Raw genomic sequence first — 27,660 nt, 5'->3', positions numbered from 1 at the left:
CCACTTAACCACAGACTTTTTTAACTATAGTCATGTATAGTGTGAGATATTGGCTAGAGAAAGGCTTGAACAAAACATTATTTAGAAAAGAAACCGCCATCAATGAGACAGGAAACATCTAACTATAAATCGTTTGGTGTTTACTTAAACATGAAACTATTGGACAATAAAGAGATTTACCTTGCACGTTAGTCTGCTGCACTTTTGGGTAATTCATTACGTTTGAATTCATTTCTGCAAAGACAAACAGTTTTTTCTTTGATTCATTTATTACATTTGTCTTTAGACAGCAGTTTATGAATCCAGAATCTCTTGATTTCCTGTACATCAAAATATCTAATGCTCTTACCAATCATAATGAACATTATGGAAATCACAATAGGAAACACGATTTAACTGGTTCACAAATAGATGAAGAATGTTCTCGCAGTTGCAGTTTATGAACAATGGCAAACCGTCCGGAAAAACATTAACTAGATCACTTGTTATGTCATTCACCAAATAAAATCTGAATGATTAATCAGTGATTTAGAAACAACACTAACGTAACTTTTTTTAATTGAAATCAGAGTTTCATTTTATCATAGGTAATGGAGTAACAGAACTATCATACCAATGCACAATGCATAGTGAAGATTGTGAAGATACACCTAAGTTTTTTGCTAGCATCTTGCACCACTGTGGTGCCTCTGTGAGATTGGGAATAAGCAGACAGTTCAGAAATATTTAAACAAATTTGGCAGATTGATGTAGACAGGAGGCAATACCATGATGAATGAAATACTTCATGACATAGAACGCATTACAGAAACAAATATTGGATGTTAAAGCGGGAACAGAGTAAGGGAGAAAATGATAAAGTCAAAATCAGAATCACTGTGGATGTATGTGAGAGTGGTAAATAAGATTGCTGAGTTACAGGTGCCCATTACAATGTGGAAATTTGATTTGTTGCTGCAACAGAGACCTGGCTGGAAGCTGGGAAAGAAAGGAGCCCTAAATATTCTTGGGCACAAGGTGATCAGGGCAGATTGAAAATTAAGAAGATAGGGAGGGTTGGAAGCTTTGATGAGGTGAGGCATTGCAGTGCTGGAGAGAAATGTTTATCTAGAGAGGTCAAGGATAGAATCTATTTAGCTAGAAATACATAATGAAAAATGTGAAGCTACAGTGCTTGGTGTGAACTATGCTGCCAACAAAGTGGAAGGACATAAAACAACAAGTTTGCAAGTAGGTTACTTAGAGGTGCACGTGTAATGCAATAACTATAATTTTGGCATTTAATCATTTGACATGTAGACTCATTCAGCAGTTCTCTAAAGGGCAGGAAGGGGCAAGAATTCCTTGTGTGTGTTCAGAAAGGACGTGTACAGCAGCAAGTTTCCAGTCAGACAAATAATGAGGCATTCTTAGGTCTGGTACTTGGAATTTAGGTGAACCATATCAATCAACTGATAATGTTTGAATTAACAATGGAAAGGCACAAACTAAAATCCAGAATTAGAGTAATTAATAAGCAGAAAAGCCATGCCAATAATTTAATGCTGGATCAAAGTTCAGCAGGAAAAGAGTAGGAATAAAACAATCAGGTAGTTTTAAAGAGGTGATAGGGCGGCCACAATGAAGGTTGATTTCCATGAAGTGGAAAACTAGGATAAACAGAAATGTCTGGTGGATCATTCAACCGACAGTGATGTTGAATAAACATTGAGAGTGCATGTTTACAAGCACATCAGAGAATTTTTGTACGTACATGATGAGATTTGTAGCTGACAGAGAAATGAATCAAAAGACTTGGATAAATGTGTACGAAACAACGAATGTGATAAAATGAATATCATAATCATTGAAATGAAAACAAAAAGAATCAGTGGAGGCATATTTGAGCTATTAACTAAATATTTTGTATCCATATTTATGAAGCAAGAAGAAGTTGCCCAGGTAATAGTAAAGACGAGGCAATTTAGACATTGAAAGCATTGAGTTTGATGAGGGTTTAATCGCAGGCAATGTGTCTATTCCTAACATTGACGAGACCCTCGGACCAGATGAGATGCAGGAAATGAAATAAGAATAAATTGGTGGAGAAACTCGGCACATTTGATAACACTTGACAGAGAGAGAAACAGAGTTAACATTTCAAGTCTAATATGATTAAGAAAATTTACAGCCTCCGCAATATTTTACTTTTAATGGAACAAACACTAGGAAGAAAGCAAAACAGTGGAAATTGCGATAACCAATCCTAATATTCCTGTCTCCCTTAGATTCATTGTTGAGAGAACTCTAAATGCAAGCCATAGTTCAAAAGAGAAGCTGTAAAAAAAGCCAAACCGCTAAAGGCAGGCCAGATTAACTTTGGTGGTGGGATAATTTATGCAAACAATATTTCAAACAAAATCACTTCTTACTTGGGCAAGTTTGCATGAAACAAAGTCAGCATGAATTGACTAACATCAAATCATATTGAACTAACCTATTGGAGTTTTTCAAGGAGATGACAGAGAGGTTTGTCGAGGATACTGCGACTGTTGATGTGGTCTATGTGACTTCAACAAAGGAATTTGAACATACTCCCTCACATATTTGTGAGCAATGTGCTACTCATGGTCTGAAGAGAGACAGTAACACCATGGATCGACAACAGTGTAAGAGAAAGGAGGAACATTGTCATTCAGTTCCCCAGAAATCGGTATTAGGACCCTCCTGACTTTCGAGATACGTAATAATGATCTAAACATAGGTCTGCACGGCATAGCATGGAGGCATTATGAGTTTTAAGGAGTTTCATGTAGAACTTCAGAGCCTTGTTGGTGGAAAGTGCAGACGAGTCGCAGATTACTTTCAAAGCAGAAAAGAGTGATTAAAATCATTTTTGTCAGGATGAGCGCAGAGCATAATTGGAAAATAAAGAATGAAATCTAAAGGATTGCGGGAACAGAGAGACCCGGGTGTATATCTGCAGAAATCATTGTGTATGCATATTTAGAGTGTGGTTTTTAAAACTAAAATCTAGCCTTTACTGATAGAGGCTGTTGTAAGGAGAAATATCAAGAGGATTCTTAAGTCCTGACTTTCTTAACACAAGTGATCTTTATTCGAAGCTCTGTCACCACATATGTGGGAGAGGCCAGAGACCATCCCAAATCTGGCCTTCACGTGGGGTATTGTTGCCCTATTAATTACAGCTCAGATTGGAGGTCAATGACGCTCTGATTTCCCCAAAGAAATACAACATTTTTATACCCTTTGCTTAACAATAGTTACATGCAACATTGATGTAATTTTTAGCCGCATCCACCTAATCTATACGTCCAAACTAGTAAACATAGAATCAATGATGGACAACTCTATGGGCCTCCATAATCTTAAGATGTTTACCAAATACCTACATTATCTATCTTTGGGATCTTACAATGCTTCTTACAGTTTCATTCCTTCTTATAAATTTTTTCCAGCTGCACTGCATTATTTATCAATAACCTAAATAGTTGCTTTTCACTAAGAACTCTTACAAATTCCGTACTAACTTTAGTATGACAGATTAGGAAGGATATTAATTTCTACTAATTGTTATAAAGTCTTGAAAATCAACTCTAACATAAAGTTACTGTGACAAAGCTGACAAATTTAAAACAACTCCTCTCTCCTTCCAGCCTGAGATATCATACAACAATACTTCTGACTTGCAACCGCAGTTTACAACCGTTGCTGTTTACATGTTGCGAGTGGATTTTCAAGTAAAGTTTCATTTTAAAATGCATTTTTACTATTTCAACTCTGAACACTTTCCATTACTAATGATCTTTTCTTGTAAAATGCATCTGTTTGAATTCCACTGATGAGGGTGAAATTCAATCACTTTACAACTTTACCAAGCTATTAATTGAAATTTGTTTAGATTCCACAAACAACTAGGCGACATAACCATATCTTCACTCTCTGTTTTGTAATCTGTCTTTGTCAATCTTCCCTTGATCTTTAAGAAATAGTTCAGATTATCTCCATCTGCTCTTAAGTTTCAATTGTTTATCTCTTCCCATCATGACCTTTCTTTTTGCAACCTTTCCATTGCCCTCGTTCAGTGGTAATTGGTATTTTGGAGGCCGTGTTTACACCATTTATGACTTTATCTTCCCTAATAATCCATTGGTCCTCTTTATTAGAGTCGTAGAGTCATAGAGCTGTACAGCATGGGAACATACCCTTTGATCTAACTCGTCTGTGCCGACCAGGTATATCTAGTCCCATTTTCTAGTATTTGGCCCATATTGCTGTAAGCCCTTACAGTTTATATACCCATCCAGATGCCTTTTAAATGTTGTAAGTGTACCTCCAGCACTTCCTCTGGCATCTCATTCCATACACACACCATTCTCTGCGTGAAAACATTGCCCCTTATATCCCATCTCACCTTACACCTATCCCCTATAGCTTTGAACTCCCCACCCACTGGAAAAGACCTTGTCTATTTACCCTATCCATGCCCTGATGATTTTATAAACTTCTACAAGGTCACCCCTCAATCTCCAACACTCCAGGGAAAATAGCCTCAGACTATTCAGCCTCTTCCTACAGCTCAAACCCGCCAACACTGGCAAACCCTTGTAAATATTTTCTGAACCTTTCAAGGTTCACAACATCCTTCCGATAGTGGGGAGACCAGAATTGCACGCAATATTCCAACAGTGGCCAAACAAAAGTCCTGTAGAGCAGCAACATGACGTCCAGACTCCTATACTCATTGCACGAGAACAATAAAGGCAAGCATACCAAACGCCTTCTTCACTATCCTATCCACCTGCGACTCCACTGTCAAGAAACTATGAACCTGCACTCCAAGATCTTGTTGTTCAGCACACTCCCCAGGACCTTACCTTTAAATGTGTAGGTCCTGCCCTGATTTGCCTTTTCAAATGCAGCGCCTCACATTTATCTAAATTAAACTCCATCCACCACTCCTCGGTCCATTGGACCATCTGATTAAGATCCCATTGTACTCTGAGGTAGCTTTCTTTGCTGTTCACTACAGCCCCAATTTTGGTGTGATCTGCAAACTTACTAACCTTGCACATATACTATGTTTTACATCCAAATCATTTATATAAATGACAAAAAGCAGTGGACCCAGCAACGACCTTTTTGGCACATGTCTCCAGTCAGAAAAGCAACCCTTCACCACCACCCTCTATCTTTTACCTTCGAGCCAGCTCCGTATCCAAACGGCTAGTTCTCCCTGTATTCCATGTGATCTAACCTTGCCCATGTGATCTAACCTTGCATTTGCTCAAGGAATGCAACTAACCTTTTCACATTAATTGTTGTTTGCCCTTCTAATTCTACAATTATCTAAACAGTTCAAAATACTGTAGGATCAGACTTTCCCTTCTACTTTTTACTAAATAACAAACTTGGGACTGTGGCTGAATCAGGCTATACAAATATGCCCCTTATTAAAATGTTTATATGTTTAGAGCTGCCTGTTTACAGAAACCTGATTAACTTCGCTAATGTTTCTGAGAATCTCAACTTATCTAGTATATCTGTATGGAAACTACAAGTCCAGCTGTGAATATCTGCTGTACATAACTCTCAAACACTTTGGCCATCATGTGTTAGCTTAAAAAGCCCAAGTGGCTATCTTGTCAACTCTGACATGTGCCACCACAACAGAGGCATAGAACGCAAAGGCAATGTGATCATGCCAAACATATGCAAAACAGTGGTTCAGCCTATACTGTAGCATTGCGTCCAGTTCTGAGTGCTACATTCTAGGAAGGAGGTGAAGCCACTGAAAATGATACAGAAAAGGTTCAGGCAAGTGTTTGCAGTTCGACGAATGGCATTGATTCGAAAAGTTGCATCAGTTTTTATTGGAGCAAAATGTTTTTAATGATGAAGGGATTTTATACAGTAGTTCATGATCGTGAAAGGTCTGGGTAGTAAATCGGGAAAACCTTTCACAGTGGTAGAAGGATCTAGAACGAATGAATGAAGATTTAATATAATGGGCAAAAGAAGTGATGGACTCATGAGCGGAAACCTTTTCATGAAGGAAGTGGGCATAGTGCATTCCGAGACTGTGGTGTAGACATCTTCAATTGAGGCATTCAGTAAAGGAATTAGATTGTTTTCTGAGAAGGGAGAATGTGTGGGTTACAGGGAGAAGGCACGCTGTGTTGTTTAATTCCAACGAAAAATATCAAATATGAGGCAAGTTATTCACAAAAGCTCTCCTCCATCCCAGATAATGGCGGCAGAATCTTGTTTCCATACAGCCACTGTCGCTTAGCTGAAGGGCTTTCTGATGTTTTTCTTCAAGTCAGTGATGTGATATTTGATCAAATGTTTTCTAGCGTCCATAGAAAAACGTTAAACAGATGATTTTTAATCAGGTTGCCCACTATTTTTGAAATCACTCAGCAAAAAAGTTTATGAAACTATCATTTTCCAAACGATTATGAGCCATTTTATTAATATTTACTGTTAGATATTCTTGTTAGAACTGCTATTAGAACTTTTGGTCAGTGATTAGTGAGTTGAGCTCTTCTGTTCTTGCTACAAATGTGAAAAACCTCAGATTTTGTAAAATCACTGGCATAGCACAGGTGGATTAGGGATTCTGATCAGACCTTTCATACCTCCTTTGGTGAGCAAGAAAGCTGCACTTTGACACCAGGTTATTTTCTGCTTCTGATGGAAGGGTCACCAGACCCGAAACGTTAACTCTGTTTTCTCCTCCACAGATGCTGCCAGACCTGCTGAGCTTTTCCAGCAACTTTGTTTTTGTTCCTGATTTACAGCATCCGCAGTTCTTTTGGTTTTTATTTTCTGCTTTAGTTCGATGCAAGGAATTAAATACATAATTTCCATCTGTTGTACCTGTCTAATATAGCTGTAACCTGAATTTTTATTGTTATCTTGATGGCATCTATATCGCATTGAAAAAAAACGTAGCATTCATGAATTCAACAGCTGTGCTCCACACCTGCGCAGAAAGATTTATTTTTTTTCTTCCTGTTGACCGATCGTACATTTAACTGCCGTTTTGTTTATGAATTCTTTAAAAAAATATTTTTATTTGCCTTTTCTGCTAACCACTTATTGTTCCATGCTTTGCTACCTCCTTTATTTCGTTCTCCTCTGCCTTTCTGTGTCCAGCTTGCTTTCTTGCGGTATTATAAACTTTATTTATTATATGCTTTTTTTTTGCTTCGTATATTTAGGGAAGCTCTCTGCCTTCATATCTATTTTTTCATCATCATAGAATATACTATTGTTTTCCTAATTGTTCGTTAATTCTCATTGAGCTACATCCGTCTATACCGAAGTTTGAAAGAAAAGAACGCAGATTGCATACAACATGTGAATAAAACTTGAACTAGCCCACAGGAAGATCACTGAGCACAGTCATGATATCAACAGTACAGAAAAGATGTCATTGTACTAGCGGGGATGATAGGACATTTACCAGAATATTGTCAGCATTAGAGAATTTTACCTACGAAATTAGATTGGAGTGGTTGAGTTGGTCACACAACTATGAAGAGTCTGGATAAATAGATTGGAGGAAGCTGTTTTCATTCGTAGAGAGGTGAATAACCAGGGTGCATGCAGTTGAATTTAGCGGAAAATGACTAGAGCAATGTTAAGGAGATTTTGACTGAATAAGTGGACAGCTTATAGAGGTAGAATCTCACAGAATAATTGAGCAGATTTTGCAGATATACTGGAGAAGTCATTGCCAATTAGGTTGTAGATGAAGCTCTAAACAGTGAGAATAGTTAGATGACCTAATTTGTTCAATTGGCTAGATGGTCACATTGTGTAATTTAAAATTTCTGCAGTTCAATGGATTCAATTGTACTGTTCTGCTCGTCAAATTTTCATTCCAATCATAGAGATCATTTAGTCCTTCCACTCTGTCATCTTTACCTTCTCCCATTAATTGTTCTTTTCCTGGTTTGAAAATTGACATTGTTCACGCCTTCTTCAAACCTTGTTGGTCAAGATTGTAATCACTGCCCTCAAGGCCTCAAACTGAATCACTTTCTTAACTGGGAAATTCTATTGACAGGTGTGGCACTTTCTCAACACATTTGTTCTTTTTTCAATGAGTTCTGACTAATTTTCTATCTGGATGACTCAGCAGTGAATCTCTAATGAGATTTTCAATAAGCGCAATGATTCCATCTCATCAACTGTGATCAACCTCAGTATATCTCTGTTCTCTGAAGCCATAGGAAAAGAGACGAGTTGAATTTGAGCAGCCCCAACATTGCAGAAAATTTCTGGCAGCAGAAGACAAATGTAACTGCAAACATCTCAGTGATGTTGTTAGAAGTTAAATGACCATCAAGATGATGGATGGGGACTAAATCTGAGACACTGCAATCAATGTAACTTTCTCACAAAAATAACCAGACTGACTAGGCCAGTCTTTGAACTTCAGATTGTAGAGTAGACAGACGACTAGGCACATGTAAAATTGGCAGGTGAATGATTCAATTTCAAAGAAGTGATGTGAATAAAGAATACAATATGAGAAATCTGTGGAAATACAACACGTCAGAGAATTCAGATGTGTTTGAGTTTCTGACCACAAAATAGCACTTGTTGTTTTTCTAGTATATTCTGTCACAGACTGGGCATAGGATCAGAGACTAACCCTCTGTGAGCCCATCTTCCTGCAAAAACACGAAATCCAGAAATAAAACTACCTCCGAGATCCCAGGGCACATTGACAGTGAACTCAGATAGGCATTGAGGTCACCAGACATAGATACCCACAAATAGTCCAGCCGGGACAAGTGGATTCCAACACATGGAATCATTTCGAATGACTTTGGAAGTGCTGGCAACATGTTTGGTTAAGTAAATTTGTGAAAACTTTGAAATAAATTGGGAAGTCTAATTTACAAGTGGTAAAATGACCAGTTGAATAAATTCAGTGAAATAAAGGTATTTGAAAAGAACAATGTAATTGCTTGCAGGAAAGATGTGATCTCATGATTTTAGAATTGGAGACTTTGACATCCGTATTTTAACGTCCCAGTGAGGTGTTGATTTGTCGACTTATCAGCTCATATTGTCGAGAAAACTTTGTATCTTGGTAGGAAGGAGGCCACCAAATGGTTCCCACTGTTTACAGGACACTAGCCGTAGTTTTCAGTGGGATTTTCAAATTCCCTCTGTGATATAAAGCTCATAAAATATTCATCATTCAGATTCTCTCAAGATTCTGTAGCCTTGTAAGATAATGTTGATCCAATGTTTTCGTTATCTCCACGTCCACAATCTGTTCCTACATTTGTTATTAATAACTGTAATATAGTATTCAAATATCTTATGTAACCTTTGATGCAAAAGAGCAAAGAAGGGCAGCATAATGTTCATGCAGATATTTTCTAATCAACCTTTTCAGAAATGTTATTACACAGCTTTGTATCGTGTAGAAATTGAACTCTTCTAATGTTCCTGTGGGTAAGATGGTCATAATTTCCAAGAGGATCATTAACTGGGGATAGAGGTTTTCTGAATGGTCTCACAGAGCAGGAAGGCACGACCAGGCAGCTGCGGGGAGTCAATGCACCTTCAGAATTTTTTTATTCAATGAGACATTGCAAAGAAGGAAAATTAGTGTCACAGAGCAATGATTAAATCATACATGAGCTTGTCAGCTTCTGTAAGGAGACAAATAATCGGTTATAAAAATCCTGAGAACTTTTTCAGTGGTCTTTCTCCATAGTCAGGATCCTCTTTTAGGCGTCACATGCAATCATGCTAATCAATGAGTGGGACTATTCTCTATTAACGCATGGAAAATGCTCATCATTTGGTTTCTTCAATGGAATACAAATGCCATTGATATGTTAAAAACACATTGGGGATTGGAGTGATGCTGTGCATTTGACAGGCATTATGTGAGATAGCTTTGTATCACCAGTGGTGGGGACATTTCAAGGTTAATATCATCAGAAGCACCACAGGCAATAAAACAAATTGTTACCTGTGAATGCAGACTCTCTTTGAGCATTGCAAGGTGGCAATATATATCAACAATTCCAGGTGAAATTGCTTGCTTGCAAACAAAAAGAGAAACGGTTAGCTTCATTGTCACTCACAAATCAATGCAGTTCTTAAGGACTTCTTGCAACAAAGCAAAACATTACCTCCTTACTGAAGCATAAATGCCACCCAAATAACTATCTACAACATCATTTCAAACAACTGCTACACCCTGTGTGTTCTGTATAATGTGTACCATTGCCTCCGCGAAGTCAAGGGAATTGTTCCTATTCCTTCTTGTCTCTCCTAAAAAAAAATGCACTTACATTACAAAAACAGTAAACATTTTGCCCTTACAGTTTAATCTTTAAAATGCTGAAGAACTGTTGAGAAGATAGCATACATAATGTTGAATCTTTGTTACAATGTTGATAGCAGGTAAGAAGGATTTATAATAGGATTAGCACTCCCTTAAAGACATTTCAAATTTACTATGTCTGCAGAAATAAAGTCAGACATATCTTGCAAAGATCTATTTAAAGATTTAAATACAGATTTAAAGATATTTAAAGCAACGCTCAAAGAGAGTCTGCATTCACAGGTAACAATTTGTTTTATTGCCTGTGGTACTTCTGATGATATTAATCTTGAAATGTCCCCACCACTGATGATACAAAGCTATCTCACATAATGCCTGTCAAATGCACAGCATCACTCCAATCCCCAATGTGTTTTTAACATATCGATGGCATTTGTATTCCATTGAAGAAACCAAATGATGAGCCTTTTCCATGCATTAAAATGGCCTCTTCAATTTTCTTTTCTCAACTTATCTCACTTTAAAATTGTTTTTTTTAATATAAAAATCATATACTTAAAACGAAGATTCATGGGATGTGGGCAGCACAGGCTGGCCAGTATTTATTTCCAGTCCCTATTTGTCCTTGAAAACATGTTAGTGAGTTGCCTTTTTGATCCACTGCAGTTCAAGCGCTGTAAGTAGACCGATAATGCAATTAGGAAGGGAATTCCAGGATTTTGACTCAATGACACTGAATGAACGGAGATGTATTTTCAAGTCAAGATTGTGAATGGCTTGTGGAGGGACTTAGAGGAAGTAGATTTCCCATCCATCTGCAGCTCTTGTTCTTCCAAATGATAGCAGTGTGTGTTTGAAAGGTGTTGCCTTACAAGCATTGGTGAATTTATGCAGTGCATCTTCCAGATTGTGCCCACTGCAGTTTATGAGCATTAACGGCAAAGGGATGAAATGTTTGTGGACATAATGCAATCAAATAGGCTGCTTTATCCTGGAAGGCGTCAATGTACTCGAGTGCTGTTGGATCTCCACTCATCCAGGCAATCGGGAATTATTCCATCATGTCCCTGATTTAAACCGTGGAGATTTTGAACATGATTTAGGAGTCAGGAGTTAAGTTACTCGTTGCAGTTACTCCAAGCCATTGTATTTATATGATGAGCCCAGTTGAATTTCTAGTCAATGGTAACTAACAGAATGTTGTTTGTGAAGGGATTCAGTAATGGTAAACACCAATCTATGTCAAAGGGTGATGGTTCGATTTTGTCTGCTGGAGATAGGCATTACCTGGTTTTTGTATGGTGCAAAAGCTACTTGGTGTTTTTCAGCCCAAACCTGGATTTTGTCCCGATCTTCTGGTATTTAGGCACGTACTGCTTCAGTAACTGAGGAGTCACAAATAGTTCTGAACATTGTCCAATCATTGGTGAACATCCCCACTTCTTACCGAATGATGGAAAGGAGGTCATTGATGAAGTAAAAGAAAATGGTTAGGCTTATGACACTACCCTGAGGAACTCCTGCAGTGATGTCCTGGAACTGAGAAGACTGACTTCCAAAAACCATCTTCCTTTTTGCCAGGTATGATATCAACAAGCAGAGAGCTTTTCCCCCAATACCCATTGATTCTAGTTTTGTTTATGCTCCATGGTGCTACTCTCAGCACAGCCATGACACCAAGGGCAGTCACTCTTTTCTCTCTTCTGGATCGAAAAGTGGTCAGGGAAGGTGGGAACAGACTAGGATGGAAGTTGATGGCAGGGGGGAGGCAATAGACTCGTGCTATTATCGACATACTATCAATCCATGGGAATCCGGGTTCAAATTCTGCCAAAGCAGGTGGTGGAATTTGATTAAATAAAAATCTGGAATTTAGGATTTAACTAGGACTATGAAACCATTAGCGATTGTTAGGAAAAATATCCATCTGGTTCACTAATGCCCTTTAGGGAAGGAAACTGCCATTCGTACATGGTCTGGCCTATATGTGACTACAGACCCACAATATCGTTGACACTTATCTGTGATCTGGTCAAATGGGGGAGATCTGGTCAAATGGACGCTGTCCTCACCAGCGATGCCCACATCCTGTGAATGAATAAAAGACTGATATAAATCAGAGGAGACTGAATGTGGTTGAAGAGCCACAGCTAAAATCAACTTCCATGTGTTTGAACAGCCCTTGTGCAAACCATTGATTATCAATCAAATATCATTGAAGACTACAACGGTGTTTTTAATAACTGAGAATATATTAAGTTGTTTTGCTGTATCCGATTGTATTTTCTGTATTAAATGGAAAATTGACATAACAACAACACCTTCTGATCGTGAACCATTTTAATTCCTTCTCCCACTCTCTGGGTGACATGTCCATCCTGGGCCTCCTCCAGTGTCACAATGACACCACCTGCAAACTGGAGGAGCAGCACCTCATATTCCACCTCGGGAGCCTACAGCCCAATGGCCTAAACGTGGATTTTACCAGTTTCAAAATCTCCCAACTCCAGGCCTCATCCCATGACCAACCCTCCCTCTCATCCCCGCCTCCTTGACCTGACACAACCTATCCATCTTTTCTCCCACCTATTTCCCCTTCCTACCTCAATGACCAATCCCCATCACTCCCTACCTGCATTCACCTGTCACCATCCCACCTACCTTCCCCAGCCCCTCCCCTCCTCTCTCTATTTATTTCCAAGCTCCTTTCCCCCTCACCATTTCTGAAGAAGGTTCCCGATCCGAAACATCAACTTTCCTGTTCCTCTGATGCTGCCTGGCCTGTGTTCCTTCAGCTCCACACTGTGTTATCTCTGATTCCAGCATCTGCAGTTCTTTCTATCTCTGAGATCATTATGCATTATCCTCATATGAGGTTTTACTTTAATTTGAGAATTTTGTTTATTTAAAATTTATTAAGGAAATTTGCATTATTTTTAAGTTCTGAAATGAGTTGACATACTTTGTCAATTTAATATGATTTATCAATTCAAGATGTGAATGACTTTTAAATGCTTTCTACCATGTAATATTGCATCAGTATTTGCCCTGTGAAACCAAAGACCCTTTTTCTAATGTAAAGCCTTTATCACAAATAGCAACCTAATGGTAGCCAGTCAGATGAATGTTTTCATTGACCCCGCTTGTTTGATTGAGTTGTGTGACCAGCATTAAATTGTTTAATTCTTCGACCCATAGACTGGTAACTGTCTGGTTTCTGCGAGAGAGGGCAATCATATCTCAAGGAGCAGGACAGCAAACCTTACAGCTCACTCCAATATTTGGAGTTTAATTACTAAATGAGCAGAGATAAAGACATCATGAAACAGTCGGATGCTGTTTACAACAACACTGCCTTCTCTGTGAAAATGTAGACTCCAAATTTGCTGTAATTAATTTACTCAGAAGTTAAATTTGACCTGAGCACCAAATAAGATCGAAGACAATATGAAAATCAACCAGCTGTTTGAACTTGTTTGTTCAAATTACACAAATTATCGATAAGTATTTAATGCAATTTGAATGTTGTTGCAATTCCTGAGTATCCACGGGTTTCCTGAGGAGTCATGTTAAAAACTCTGTCAATGCTTCACATCAGAGCTTATCTCATAAAGATTACCTGAAGCACAAAGGGACAGATTACTTGACATGGAAAATGTTAAGAACATTTTACAGTTTTACAGAAATATACTATCTGATGCTTACTGCTTTTACTGTTCCTGGTAGGTGGTAATAACCATTGAAATTGTGTAAACGTGAGCATGAACTGCACTCTGATTATTTTCCATTTAACTTGCAAATTACAGTCATGAAAGGTTCATTACATACAGATATTTTCAGTGATATTATTTGTGTAAACATAACTACATTATCCACAAGTTTTCATTCCGACACTGCAAGTGATCAGCACCTTCTATGTAACTCTGAGGGCCACTGATACCAACACATGCAATAGACAATTGCAACACATCTAGGTTTAGGCAAATTTATGATGCACAATAGGTTTGGGAGAGTGTGTCATTGTAGAGTCCATCTGATTTTGTCATAGGCCAGAGTGGAATACCTGACCATAATGAGCATGTATTGATGAGAATATCTATAAAGGTAAATCGTACTTAGCGTGGATCATAGAGAGGGTTAGAACAGCCAGTTGTATTTTAAAATTGTCGGTTGTTTGTACAGAACTTGAGTATTGCTGAAAAAAAGAGGAATTCTCAAAGATTTTCATCTCTTCTTTCGTCATGGTTACTTCCATGTTTTATTGATATAATCAACTGTCAAAGGGAAGGTTTTTTGCTGGTATTTGAAAATATTTTAGTTGCTGTGATTGTTTCAATCGCATAAAGGTTCTCATGCTGATACCTTCCCTTTTGCCAATGTAATTCTGAGACATTGTGGGTCGTAAGGACCGAAATCTGTGAGGAGTTTGTTGCATAGAATGAACATTGGATTGTGGCATTAAACTGGAAAAAATCTGCAACTGACTGGAGTGCCTTCGACACTTTCCATATCTTTCATCATTATATTAGGAATCTTTGGTATCCCTGCTTTTTTTTCTTGCAGATGATTGATGAATTTATTCAGTTAAATTTTGACAATGTGGAGTTTTCTCACCAGTGACCACCTTCTGTTTGATTTATAAATGCTTAATCACTGATTAATTCTGCCATAGTCCTCAACACAACATGATGGGATCGCTCAAAGTAAAATGTGTTCTCTAGTGCAGATGTCTATATTTTAGCCCATGTCATTTGTCCAGTTGTGGCCATGGTCCAGAAATCCTGAGATTTTGCTACATTTACAGTGGGATTAAGAAGGGGGGATAAAAACAAAAGAACTTGCCCTCCCTAGCCAGACTTAAAGAAACATGATTGTGAAGGTTGTTTGTGAATCATGTGAGCCCAAAAAACCTCACTGCAGGAACTAATCATTAAACATCCTCAGCCCAATCATCTTCAGATGATCATTAATAAATGGTTGACTGACATTGTGATGACTGCATTGTGTTCAGCTCCATTTGTAACTGCACGGGTAACACAGCATGTTTCCAGGCAACAAAATGCAGTCTCATAAGTGAGAAACAATGTTGGGTCTTCTGTTCTGTGAGAAACATTACAATTTCCAACAATTGACTGGGAAAAATGACCTTGAATCACTGAACATATTGCAATTGTTGTCCTGAAAGCTTTATAAATTACCAGAATCATGATAAGTCATATCATTTATTCATCTTAAGAGCAGCTTTGTGGCCTACAATGAGAAACGCACCCATAGATTGTCCAAAGTCTGTTCAACAGCTACATACCAGAACAATGATTGAAATCAGCCAAGTGTCTCGACGACTACATCATCAACAGAAACAGCAGAAACCGTCCAGAATAAAATAACCTGCTCGATGACAATCTGTACTCATTCATAAACATTCACTTACTTCATCAGTAATGTACCTTAGAAAACACATGTATTTACTAGAAGATCTACAATAGTAACTCGTCAGGGCTTCTTTGACAGAACCTTTCAAATTCTGAACACTATCAGAAGAACAATGAAAGCAGGAGCCTTGGTACAGGGAAACCATTTGGTTTTCCCTCTAAGTATACGCCTGACTTGGAAATTTGTCACTCTCTCTTTGCTGCCACTGAGTAAATGTCCTGGATGACCCTCTAGAAGCGCTTTGTGGTGTGATCGACAGGACCTAGACTGCAGTAGTTCAAGAAATCCACTTAGCAGGAGTCCATACTAGGGGGCGCTGAGTTTCCAGAAGCACCCATATTTCGTGCACGAAAGACAAAATAGAACGTGGGTAGCTGCACATATGTTGTTTGTTTTGAGGTTATTTTTTGTTTTAAAAATGTTTTGTTCATAGCATTAACCAACTTGATTTTGATTGGAAAAAAGCCCTACCAGTACTTAACTCAAACATGGAAGATAATTGATCATTAATTTCCAGTTTCTTCTCTTTTCTCTTTTTGTTACAGCCAACATTTTGACAATTGTGGTCCTATCACAGGGAAAATGTGATCTCTCCAAAGGCATCACTCGTTATCTAGTAGCCATGGCAATGGCAGATCTACTGGTTATTATCACTGAGGTCATACTATGGCGAATCAGTTATTTTTACTTTCCAGGATCTTTCCTGGACATGACTCCTGTGTGCAGTGCTATTTTAGTCGTGCTTTATGCGGCGATAGATTGTTCTGTTTGGTTCACAGTGTTCTTCACTTTGGATAGACATGTAGCCACTTGTTACCAGAATCTGAAAACCAAATATTGCACGAAGAACGTTGCTACCGTGGTTGTAGCAACAGCATGTACTTTGCTCTGTTTAAAGAATGTCCCCTTCTATTTTATATTAAACCCACAGTGATAATTGATAATATACATTGGTTCTGTTCTGTAAAACCAAGCTATTATACAGAGCCTATTTGGATGGCTGTTGATTGGTTTGATACAGTTTTAACCCCATTGCTGCCATTTGCTTTAATTTTACTGCTCAATTCTCGAACAGTCAAATACATTATAGTAACTAGTCGAGTCCGCAAGGGCCTGAGAGGTCAAAGCAATAGAGAGAATCACAGTGATTCTGAGATGGAGAGTAGAAGGAAGTCTGTGATTTTACTTTTCACCATATCTGGCAGCTTCATCCTTTTGTGGTTGGTATGTCATTGATTTCTTGTATTATGTACTTTCAGAAACAGATGATCAGCATGACACTGATGCTTTATATCTCTAAAGGCAAATGGGATTTATGTTGCGGAACTTAAGTTGCTGCACAAACACTCTTATTTATGGAGTGACTCAATCCAATTTCAGAGAGCAGTTCAAATGCCTTTTGAATTATCCAGTGACCTCAATTATTCAATTAATCACTAATAAAAACAACTGAGTGAAGCTGAGGGACAGGCCCAGCTATTCAAAAGGGCATCATTATAATAATTTACCATTGTCTTTTATCGACTGAATTGTCTCAGGAATGATCTAGAAATTCCTTCATCCATACAGCAATTGAGCCAACAATATTTTGGATCAATATTTGTTACATTTTTGTTCGTGAAGAACAAAGACTTTATTGCCTTCTATCTGAGGTCTACTGTAAAAGGTATGTTTCATGTTATTTACAGCAATTGGTTTGCAGCCTTCAGAGTGAGAACCTCGTCAATGGATAGGGAGACAGTGCGAAGCTGTAAATTAGAAGATAGCATGATTTGGAAGGCACAGCATAGACAAGGGTCACTAAAATCAATTAGTCACTTTCGGTATGTATGTTTCACTTCCATTGCTATCTATCTCATCTCTACCATACAGCATCGTGTTCTGTTCACACTCTGCTAGATTGATATTTAAACTCACAGGATACAGCGAGATATGGATCAGTTGCAGATATGGGTGGAGAAATGGCAGATAGAGTCAAATCCGGATAAGTGTCAGATGCTGCACTTTGGGAGATCAAATGTTAAGGAAAAGTATACAGTTAATGGCAGGACTCTGCATTGATGTACAGAGGGACCTTGGGATTCAAGTCCATAGCTCCCTGATAGAATGGTAAAGAAGGCCTATGGCACACTTGCCTTTATTGGTCGGGGAATTGAGTACAAATGTCAGGATGTCATGCTGCAGCTTTATAAGACTTTGTTTGGGCCAGACTTTAGAGTATTGCGTTCAGTTCTGGCCGTCACATTACAGGAAGGTTGTGGAAGCTTTGGAAAGGGTGCAAAAGAGGGTGACCAGGACAGTGCCTAGTTTGGAGGATATGAGCTATAAAGCGAGGCTAGAAAAACTGGGGTTGTTGTCTCTGAAGCGGTGGAGGCTGAGGGGAAACTTGATAGAAGTAGGTAAAATTATGAAATGCATAGATAGGGTTGACGGTCAGAATCTTTTACCCAGAGTTAAAACTAAGTGGCGTGCAGTTAAGGTGGGAGGGTGGGGAAAGTTCAAAGGAGATGTGGTGGCAAGTTTTTTTCACACAGCGTGGTAAGAGTCTACCAGGGTAGCGGTGAAGGAAGGTACGATAGGGATGTTTAAGGAACTTTTAGATTAGCATATGAATATGCAACGAATGGAAGGATATGGACCAAATGCAGGCAGAAGGGAATAGGTTAATTTAGCGTCATGTTCAGCACAACATCATGGGCCGAAGGGCCCTTTCCTGTGCTGTACAGTTGTATGTTCTTAACTACCTAAGCAATGGACCAGTTTTGTGCAATGGAAGTCCACAACTAAGGGCATGCCAAGTGCTTGCTAGTACTTAAATCGCTGTTTGTGTTTGAGATGATTTGTTACTCAATAACTACTATTTATGCTCATGTATCTTCTGTCACAGGTGAACAAATTCTCTCCACACTTACCTTATCCAAGCATTAACTATTTTAAATACCGGTCGCTCAGTTTGCCTCCATAACCTTCCCAGTGAATCTATATAGTTTTATTGTTCGAATACCAGTATGGTGCACATTGCTTTAAATGTAACCTGACTGTGTCCTGTTCAAGTTCAACATCACTGCGTTATTTGTTATTTCCATGGTCAAAACTTATACCTCAATTCTGTTTAATATCAGCTAATCGCTTTATTGATCTAGGATTTTGCTTCTTTTTTTAAAAAACCACTAAGAGGGCCTCCGTTATTTACAGCGTTTCAATAATTTAAATATTATTCTGAGTGGACGCTTCATCCCATTCTTCAGCACCTCTCTGAATTTGTTCTACGTCACTGCAGAAATAATCGCATTTGTGCAGAAACTCAAAAGCAGGATCATAAATTTGGTATTGTCCGGGATCAACATTGCATCATTCCAGCTCTTGAATAGTATTTGTTTATAATTTTCATTAACAAGAAGAATATCGCAAATATCACCCATAACATAGAACATAGAACATTACAGCGCAGTACAGGCCCTTCGGCCCTCGATGTTGCGCCGACCTGTGAAACCAATCTGAAGCCCATCTAACCTAAACTATTCCATTATCATCCATATGTTTATCCAATGACCATTTAAATGCCCTTAAAGTTGGCGAGTCTACTACTTTTGCAGGCAGGGCATGCCACGCCCTTACTACTCTCTGAGTAAAGAACCTACTTCTGACATCTGTCCTTTATCTATCACCCCTCAATTTAAAGCTATGTCCCATCGTGCTAGCCATCACCATCCGAGGAAAAAGGCTCCCACTGTCCAGTAGGAAACAGTAGGAAATTTACGCTGAGGAATAACTTGATGAATTTCCTTCTCTTCATCTCTGTATCATTATGGTTGACATCAGTCATTGTTCTGGCTCAACCTCCTGCAGATTTTACTGACCTTTAAAATACGTTGCACAGGAATGTTAGGAGAAATGAAGTTGAACAATGGTTAATCCAGCGAAATATTTTGCATGCAGCCAGAGTGTAATATTCTACATTCAAATTGTCGAACCAGGCTATGTTGTCGTTGGCAGTGATTGTCTCGAATGCAAAATGAAAGGGAGTGTTTTCGAAACAGAACACCAGACAGACCATTCCTAAAACCACAACAGCCGTTTTCTCAGTGCAATATCTGACTCTCAACCTCTCGCAGTAAAGGATCAAAAGGAACAGTGACTGTTAATCAGGCAGCAATGTCGGTAGGTGCAGGAACCAGGATGTGGTTTAAAAAACACACACAAGTACACACACGCACACACACACGAGCGCGTGTGTGGGGTAAGTATCAGGATTGTAGTCAGGAAATAATAATCATGAATTTATCAAAAATTACGTCAATGACAGGAAACAGATGTCCTGGGGGAAGCGGGGGGGGGGGGGGGGGGGGGGTTGGTGGCGGCTAGTGAGTGATACATTTGGAGAGACCAGTGGTTCCTCGGCACACAATCACAATAGTTGTCACGTTAACTGTAAAAGGATAATAAACAGAAAGGAGACTCACCCATCTGATTAATAGAAATTGAGTCAGTTTTGCTCAATTTTGGTGCAAACTGTAATCTATTACTGGATCTGGCGGTGAGACCTGACTATGACTGTGATTAAATTGCACAATTGAAGGAATATTAACGTAAAGTTAAAGTGTAATAGGTATGAATAAATACACAAAATTAAGCGCCTTCAAATACTTAACTTTTAATTTTCTGGGAAAAAAAAGTGTCTGCACAACATGTTACACCGACGCTCACAGTCCTGGCGCCAGCACCAGAAGAACCGGAGCCCATTTCTCCCAGTGAAGTGTTTGAGCCACACATTCCGATTCCTGGTCTTACTTGTCACACATATCGACTTGTGGCTCACTTCTAGAATAGAAACCTTGTTATATTTAGGATTCTTAATTTGTGGTCAAGCTTCTCACACTGACTTGGAAAATTCTCTGACTTTCCAACGTTCTTTCTACAATTATGGACCACAATGAAAGGGCTCTTCCCCTCCTGCTATAACGTACCACAGCCCAGGGAAGAGACAGACATCACGGCGACCTGGACTCATACTGTTTGCTGCAAGGTACTCTCGAAGCCATTCACCATCCCAACCTGGAAATAGATCACCAATCCTTCAGTATTTCTGGATCAAACTAATGTAACCAAACACTTAATTCAAACCTTGAAACTCAGGAATCATTCCACCAATCCACGTTTAAATCACCACCTATACGCCATGACCTTGCCCACTCCAAACTCACTTCACTATTGCTGAAATACGTTAAGCCCATCTCTGACAACCTGCTACCTGCAATTCTATCCTCCTTCATCTCTGTAGAAGAATCTCTGTATGAAACTTTAATACGAAAAGCACACAGAGACATTGCAATGTAACTTGACAATATGGAATCTGACATCCCACAACCTTGTTACTTGAAAATAATTACATAAACGTTCATCGGTTTACAGTACACTATTATATCATCAATTCTGGAGCCTCGGTGTGAAGTTATAAGTACACTATGAATCAAAATGAATAGCTCATTGCATGAACTGGAGTCTCCAGGTACTTCGAGGGACTATAATAGTGCATCATGATCCCAAATTGAAAACAGTAGTGGGGCAGTTGTTGAAATAAGAATATGTGATTGAAGATGAAATTCTGGCGTTGAGGGAGAAGCAGCAACGTGAATGGTTCAGAAATAACAAAAGAATGCACAGGAGTGGTGACAGGATCAGTAATAGAGCAATGCTCTGATTCACAAAGTAAACGTGATTCTGAGTCCATGACCAGGAACAGAGAGAACCGTTGCAACAAGTGGACCACGCTAAACGTATTCACAAAAAGTCAAACTTCATTTACTTTTGAGAACTGACAGTGGCCGGTGGTACAGGACACCAACATAGAACAGAGAATTGAGATCACTTACTCAGGGATACCCTTATTAATAAATGAAGGAAGGATCATTCGACCAGAAACGTTAACTCCATTTTTATGTTTGCAGATGCTAGTTTCGCCAGATCTTTCTATTCTTGCTTCAGTTCTCCAACATCCTCAGTTCATTGTTTTGTGTAAAAAGTGCAGCCTTGCAGAACATTTAAAAGATAACGCATGAACTGTCAGTGAGCAACTGTCAGTGCAGAGGGCAGGAAATAGAGTGGATTTCTGCCTTTGGGTTGGTGTGAGATAAATGCGCATTGAAAAGAACAGTGTCCGAGGTAAGGGAACACAGTTATTCCTCATTAATACAGTTAATAAGTGAATAGAATCAATTATCGGGGCTTCGACCCACTGCTACAATCGATAGGAAATCAATCTAGTTTGTATAACCTGGTTGTAACACGGGAAATGGATAAGAGCTGGGAGGAACCCTCACCCTGTCTGAGATTTGACGGTGACTTTTGTAACTGGACACAAGTGTTCCCCTGACTGTGAAATGGGAGATTAAGAGGAAACTTACTTATATTTGAAAGACAATTTCCTTGCTGGGTTCAGACAGCAGCTGCAGCACTCATATAACTTGTAGTCATTTGGACAAGCAGCCAACTCACTTAAGTGTAATGCAAATGGAAATTGCTGGAAAAAAATCCAGCAGGTCTGATAGCATCTGTGTTAACGCTTACTGTCCAGTGAACCTCGTTCAGAACAGTTCGGAGAAAGGGTCACTCGACGTAAAACATTAACTCTGCTTTCTCTGCTGCCAGAAGTGCTGGAGATCCCCCCACCCCCAGCAATCTCTCTTTGTTCTTCTGATTTCCAGCATTCGCAATCCTTTATTTTTCTCCTTCACTGTAATGTTTGTATTTCAATCATAACATTCAAATACAGCGTACAAATCGATACAGTGTGGAGCTGGAGGAACACAGCAGGTCAGGCAGTATTGGAGGAGCAGGAAAGTCGACCCAATCCTGATGTAGGGTCCCGACACGAAACGTCGACTTTCCTGCTTTTCTGATGCTGCTGGACCTGCTGTGTTCCTCCAGTTCCACAGTGTATCGACTCTGATTTTCAGCATCTGCAGAACTTGCTATTTCCACAGCCCACAAGTGTTTTCAATTTAACAGCCCAAAGATGAGAATAACATTTGACCATATTTCTGTCTGACAAAATACTGAAATCCAGGCTCTAAGTACATCATCACTTTGAGTTCGGTTTGGGAGGCCGAATCGGATCGAGTGGAGGGGAAGGGATTTGGCTGCTGGAGGTTATGGTAGTCCAGGCGTTGTAACGAGTGCGAAGGAATGTGATGTGAGTCAAAGTCCAGTCAGAGCGTCTCTTAAATGGTTACCAAGATATTAGATATGTTTCTAATCTTCTAGCATTTTCTAAGTACCTATGAATTTTAAGTGAGTGATTTAATTCCAATTCTCTGACTTCAACAGGCTCTTCCAGTTATTTCACAAATTTGATCCAGCTCCCTTCAGAATGGTGCAGAATACGTGGAATTCAACAGCTCCCTCATTGTGTCAGGTGGTCAGTAGAATTGAAGTCATGTCCCGTTTTTATGGACGTAGATGCTGTATTCTTTGATTTAAATGAACAACAGCACAACCAGCAGGTGGTGTAAGAACCAATTAGATTCTTCAACTTACATGAATTTTGTCCGTAGTTTCAGGTGCGGTATGTTTCTGACTGGAATATTTCATTTCATGAGCATTTTCCGTGCAGTCTGCCTTGTCTGGCATTCTTCCCATTGAAATCTCCACTCTACGCTGCTCCAATGAATCTCTAACCATCAAAAGACTGGAACTATTCTTGGCCTCGCTATTCTGAAGAGTGGCGATCACAGTCAGATTGTCATCTCGTTCTTTATTTACCCAATAGAAATGAGTTCTGCATGTCTGACTGGCAATCAATTCTGGTTCGTTCTTAAATGCAGATAATACTTGGAACCCAATAGCGGGACGGGACGGTGACTTACTGGTTAGTGCTACTTCCTGACAGCATCGGTGACCCATGTTCGATTTCCGTCTTGGATGACTGTCTGTGTAGAGTTGTGTACATTCTTCTTGTTTTTGCATGAATTTACTCCCACAGTCCAAATATGTGCAGGTTAAGTGGATTGACCATGCTAAACTGCCCATAGTGTCCAGGGATGTTTAGGCTAGTTGGATCAGCCGTGGGAAATAGAGAGCTGGAGATGGTGCGATGCTCTTCAGAGGGTCGGTGAGGACTGCAAGGGGTGAATAGCCTACTTCCGCACTGTAAGGATTTAATGAGTTCTCTCATCCAACAGAATAGTTGGAGAATATAAAACTGCATCGCCTTTTCCAGTATTCTGCGATTTAAGTCTCGAGTACAGTCAGTTACCTTTGCAGCTCCTGTGAAAGGTAAGTATATAGGTTAGCACGCAGTTGGATTTGCAGTTGGTTGAGGAGTAAGGGAACCAGGTAGCTAGGGTACCAAATGGGTAAGCTGCGAGGTAATTAGAATGCCAGTGTGTCAGGTAAGCAGGGTGTCAGTTGTACAGTGGAGGAGTGCCTAGAGTAAGTTGGGGGTCGGGGAGAGGACAGGTCAGTAGTGAGGAGATTCGGGTTTTTCAATGACAGCAGGTATCAGGACTGCCGACAGAGGAAGGCAGCTGTTTTGTTGGCGTGGAGAGCAGTGGGGATGTATTTCTTTTATTTATGACAAAGCGTGTATTGGCTCTGGTGGCGGGTAGGCGTTTTCAGTTCCAACCAGGTCTGGTGCTGTTACGCGTCCCAGGAGAGAATGGAACTGTGATGGGCGGGGGTGGTGGGGAGGTGATATATTTGGAGCGTTGATCACTAGGCCTCCAAGTTGCATAAACGAACAACGGAGGTGTTGTCACTTGGAAAATGGAAAGTTACGATGTTAGCTTAACAGTTTGATCGAGAGTTTGAGTCGTTTTCTTCTGACCTGTACATTTTTCCAGGACGATTAGCTTAACTGATTCACAACTCTTTGTTGACTAGAGAAAATGCCTATTAAAATCCTAAATTTTCAGGACAATTCCCAGAGAGTCTACTGCTCTGGAATTCAGCACATTTCCGACATGCAAACCCAGTCAGCACTGCTCTCGTGGTTATCTGATAAATTGAATATCTGGATCATCATTAAAGCTCAAGTATTTGGCTGAGAGATAGACAGGACTGGCAGCTCAATGTTCCGGGCTTCAGGTGCAACAGGAACGATTGAAAAGGAGGCGGGATAAAGGTGGGGTGAACAAAAACAAAGTTGCTGGAATAGCTCAGCAGGTCTGGCAGCATCTGTGGAGGAGAAAACAGAGTTAATGTTTCGGGTCCGGTGACCCAGGGTTTTTGTTTTTGTTCCTGATTTACAGCATCCGCAGTACTTTTGGTTTTTATGAAAGGTGGGATGAGGCGTTTTGATTAAATAATGTATTACTGCTGTAACTAGAGAAGGTATTTCTGAAAAATCATCCAGTGAAAATATATGGATGGAAATTAGAAATAAGAAAGGAAACATCACCATGATGGGATGATACTATTGCCCCCCCGCCCCCAATAGCAAAAAGAAAGAAACAGATATGCAGAAATATCTCAGATATATGGAAGCATATTAAAGTTGTAAGAATAGGCTTTTTAAATTTTCCAAACATTGACTGGAGCTACCAGAGTGTTAAAAGTTTGGACATTGGAGAATTTGTCCAACGTGTTCAAGAAAAAAATCTTTATCAATATGTGAATTCTCCGACTAGAGAAGGAACAAAACTGGACCTTCTTTTGGGCAATAAGCCAGAGCAGGTGACTGAAGTAAAAGTGGGGGAACAGTTTGGGTCCAATTATCACAATTCTATTTTAGTTTGGGATTACGTTCAGCATGGACTGGTCGGACCGAAGGATCTGTTTCTATGCTGTATGACTCTATGCCTTTCTGACTTGCTCGACTGATATCCCATTCGTATCTTTCATTCCACTCCAAAAGACCTATTTATTCCTATTCTGTTTTTCTGTCTTCTAGCAAATTTTCAGTATATTGTATTATATTTCACCAAAACATCCGTGTTTCAATATTGCACCATAAACTCTTATGTAAGATTTCATCAAATTCTCATAATCTAATCCAACAACGCCATATTACTGTTCTCCCTATCTACTGTGATGCATGGTGTGCAATTTGACTTTGAAACTGGTATGTGTCTCCTGGATTGTGAATGGAACTTAGTTCATATTGTGGCTATTTAAGGTTGCAAAGAGTAGCATGAAGTTTACTGGAATCAAGAATGAGCAATTTTGCTAAAAAAAAAAAGCAGTTCAAAAACTTTGGATGCAGTTCGTAGGAGACATCACAGACACAATTACCATTTCTGTCGTGTAAAAAAACGAAGATTGTTTATTGCGGTTAAGGAAATAAATTGCCTCAATTGAAGAAAGTAATGTGTGACAACCTTCAGACCAGGAATGTTTGAGTTAAAACTTGCATTTCTTATTCGAAGATGAGAAAGTCTAAGGTTTGAGTTCTGTAAGGGCCAAAACTGATAAGAAACAATTAAGTAAATTCTACAGATTTCAACTAACTGTATCACATGGTGTCAGGGAATTCGCTTTTCTGTGTGATTTGAATTGTTTTCTAGTTGTGGTTTGTGTAGATAGCCTGTTTTATTTCATTTCCTATTTATTTATTTTGTGTAATAAACATCTGTTTTATTGTTAAAATGAAATCTACAGTCCCGTGGGTTTATATTTTAGAAAGGATTATTTTTTAAACAATGTATCCTTTGGGATTCCATTTTGGGATCTGACTTGCTAAGTAAAAAACATCAGCTGGAACTGTAATAATATTCTACAAGTTACTTCCTCAAAATAAAAGCTTCAGCCGATTTGTCACCACAAATTTCCCTTTTGTAAATTCATATTGACATTCTCTAATCATGTGGACATCTTTGAAGTGTCTTGCCATTGCATTCTTAATATAATGGACCTGATTGTCAGATAACTGTCTGAATTTTTATGCTGTTATTCCCTTTCAACTAAAGACCACTATCCAATTGGCATCAACTTAGGCACCGAAAAAGACAAAGGCAAATACAACCCAGCTTCAAATTCATCCTTCTCAACATCTGTGGATTTGTGTCAAAATTGGGAGAGCTATTTCACACATTAGTCAAGCAACAGCCTGACTTAGTCATACTCACGGAAGCATACATTACAGACAATGTCCCAGACTCATGATATCAATTCGTTGATATGCTCTATTCTCACTGGAAGATCTGACCCAATAGAGGTGGTGGCACAGTTGTATGCAGTCGAGAAAGAGTTGCGCTTGGAGACCTCAAATTGACTCTGGGTTCCATAAATTTTCATACGTCAAATTAATCATGGACAAGGAAGCCTCCTGCTGAGTAGCAAATATTGTCCTCTTCAGCTGACGAATCATTGTTCTTACATGTTGAACACCATTTTCAGGAAGCACAGAGGATTGCAACGGCAAAATTAACTCTCTGTGGGGGATTTTCAATATCCACCACCAAGGCTGGCTTCACAGCAATACTGATCGGGCAGTTCGGGTCTTAAAGCACTGAGATATGAGACTGGGTCTGTGCTAGGTAGAGCAGGAAACAACAAGAGGTAAAAGAATACCAGACATCCTCCCTACCAATCGGCTGCAAGTCTCCCCTTATCAATGAGAATGATCACCACACAGTTCTTGTCGGGATAATGTCCCGCCTTCACATTGCAAGCACTCTCCATTCCCTTGTGTGACACCGTCACTGTGCTAAATTGGACAGATTGTGAACAGAACCGCAGGCCCACCGATGATGTTACCTAGCAAGATTACGCAGCTTTTGCAACTAAAACCACCGGCTCAGTGAGCATGTCTACAACCTCATCCACAATCCAAGCGACAAATATTCTCGAAAACCTGGCCACCAACAGCAGCAGAATTGTATTTCATTAAAATCTGCAGATTCGTGACCGGCCATATTTCCCGGTTAACCATTAACATCAAACCAGAGAAACAACCCTGGTTC

The 27,660-nt window shown here is 39.4% G+C and overlaps 1 protein-coding gene across 3 annotated transcripts in view; it reads left to right on the top strand.

Moving 5' to 3' along the window:
- The window catches only part of LOC125487014 (probable G-protein coupled receptor 139), a 70,527-nt gene that overhangs the window by 37,079 nt on the left and 5,788 nt on the right, over window positions 1–27,660 (top strand). Inside the window, exon 4 of one of the 3 annotated variants that reach the window (XR_007265567.1) lies at window positions 16,306–16,681. The exons of 1 other annotated variant lie outside the window; for it this stretch is intronic. Coding sequence is in view for 1 of the 2 variants with exons in the window: in XM_048616787.1 (XP_048472744.1) it covers window positions 16,306–16,694 (389 nt within the window). In the remaining variant the exon portion in view is untranslated. Of the gene's footprint in view, window positions 1–16,305; window positions 16,707–27,660 lie in introns of those variants that run through there. One more of the 3 variants, XM_048616787.1, reaches the window with a different exon arrangement.

This window comes from Rhincodon typus, chromosome 35 (genome assembly GCF_021869965.1).
Source record: "Rhincodon typus isolate 14 chromosome 35, sRhiTyp1.1, whole genome shotgun sequence".
NCBI lineage: Eukaryota > Metazoa > Chordata > Chondrichthyes > Orectolobiformes > Rhincodontidae > Rhincodon > Rhincodon typus.
Note: the sequence above shows the minus strand (reverse complement) of the source record. Positions and strands in the feature narration are given on the sequence as shown.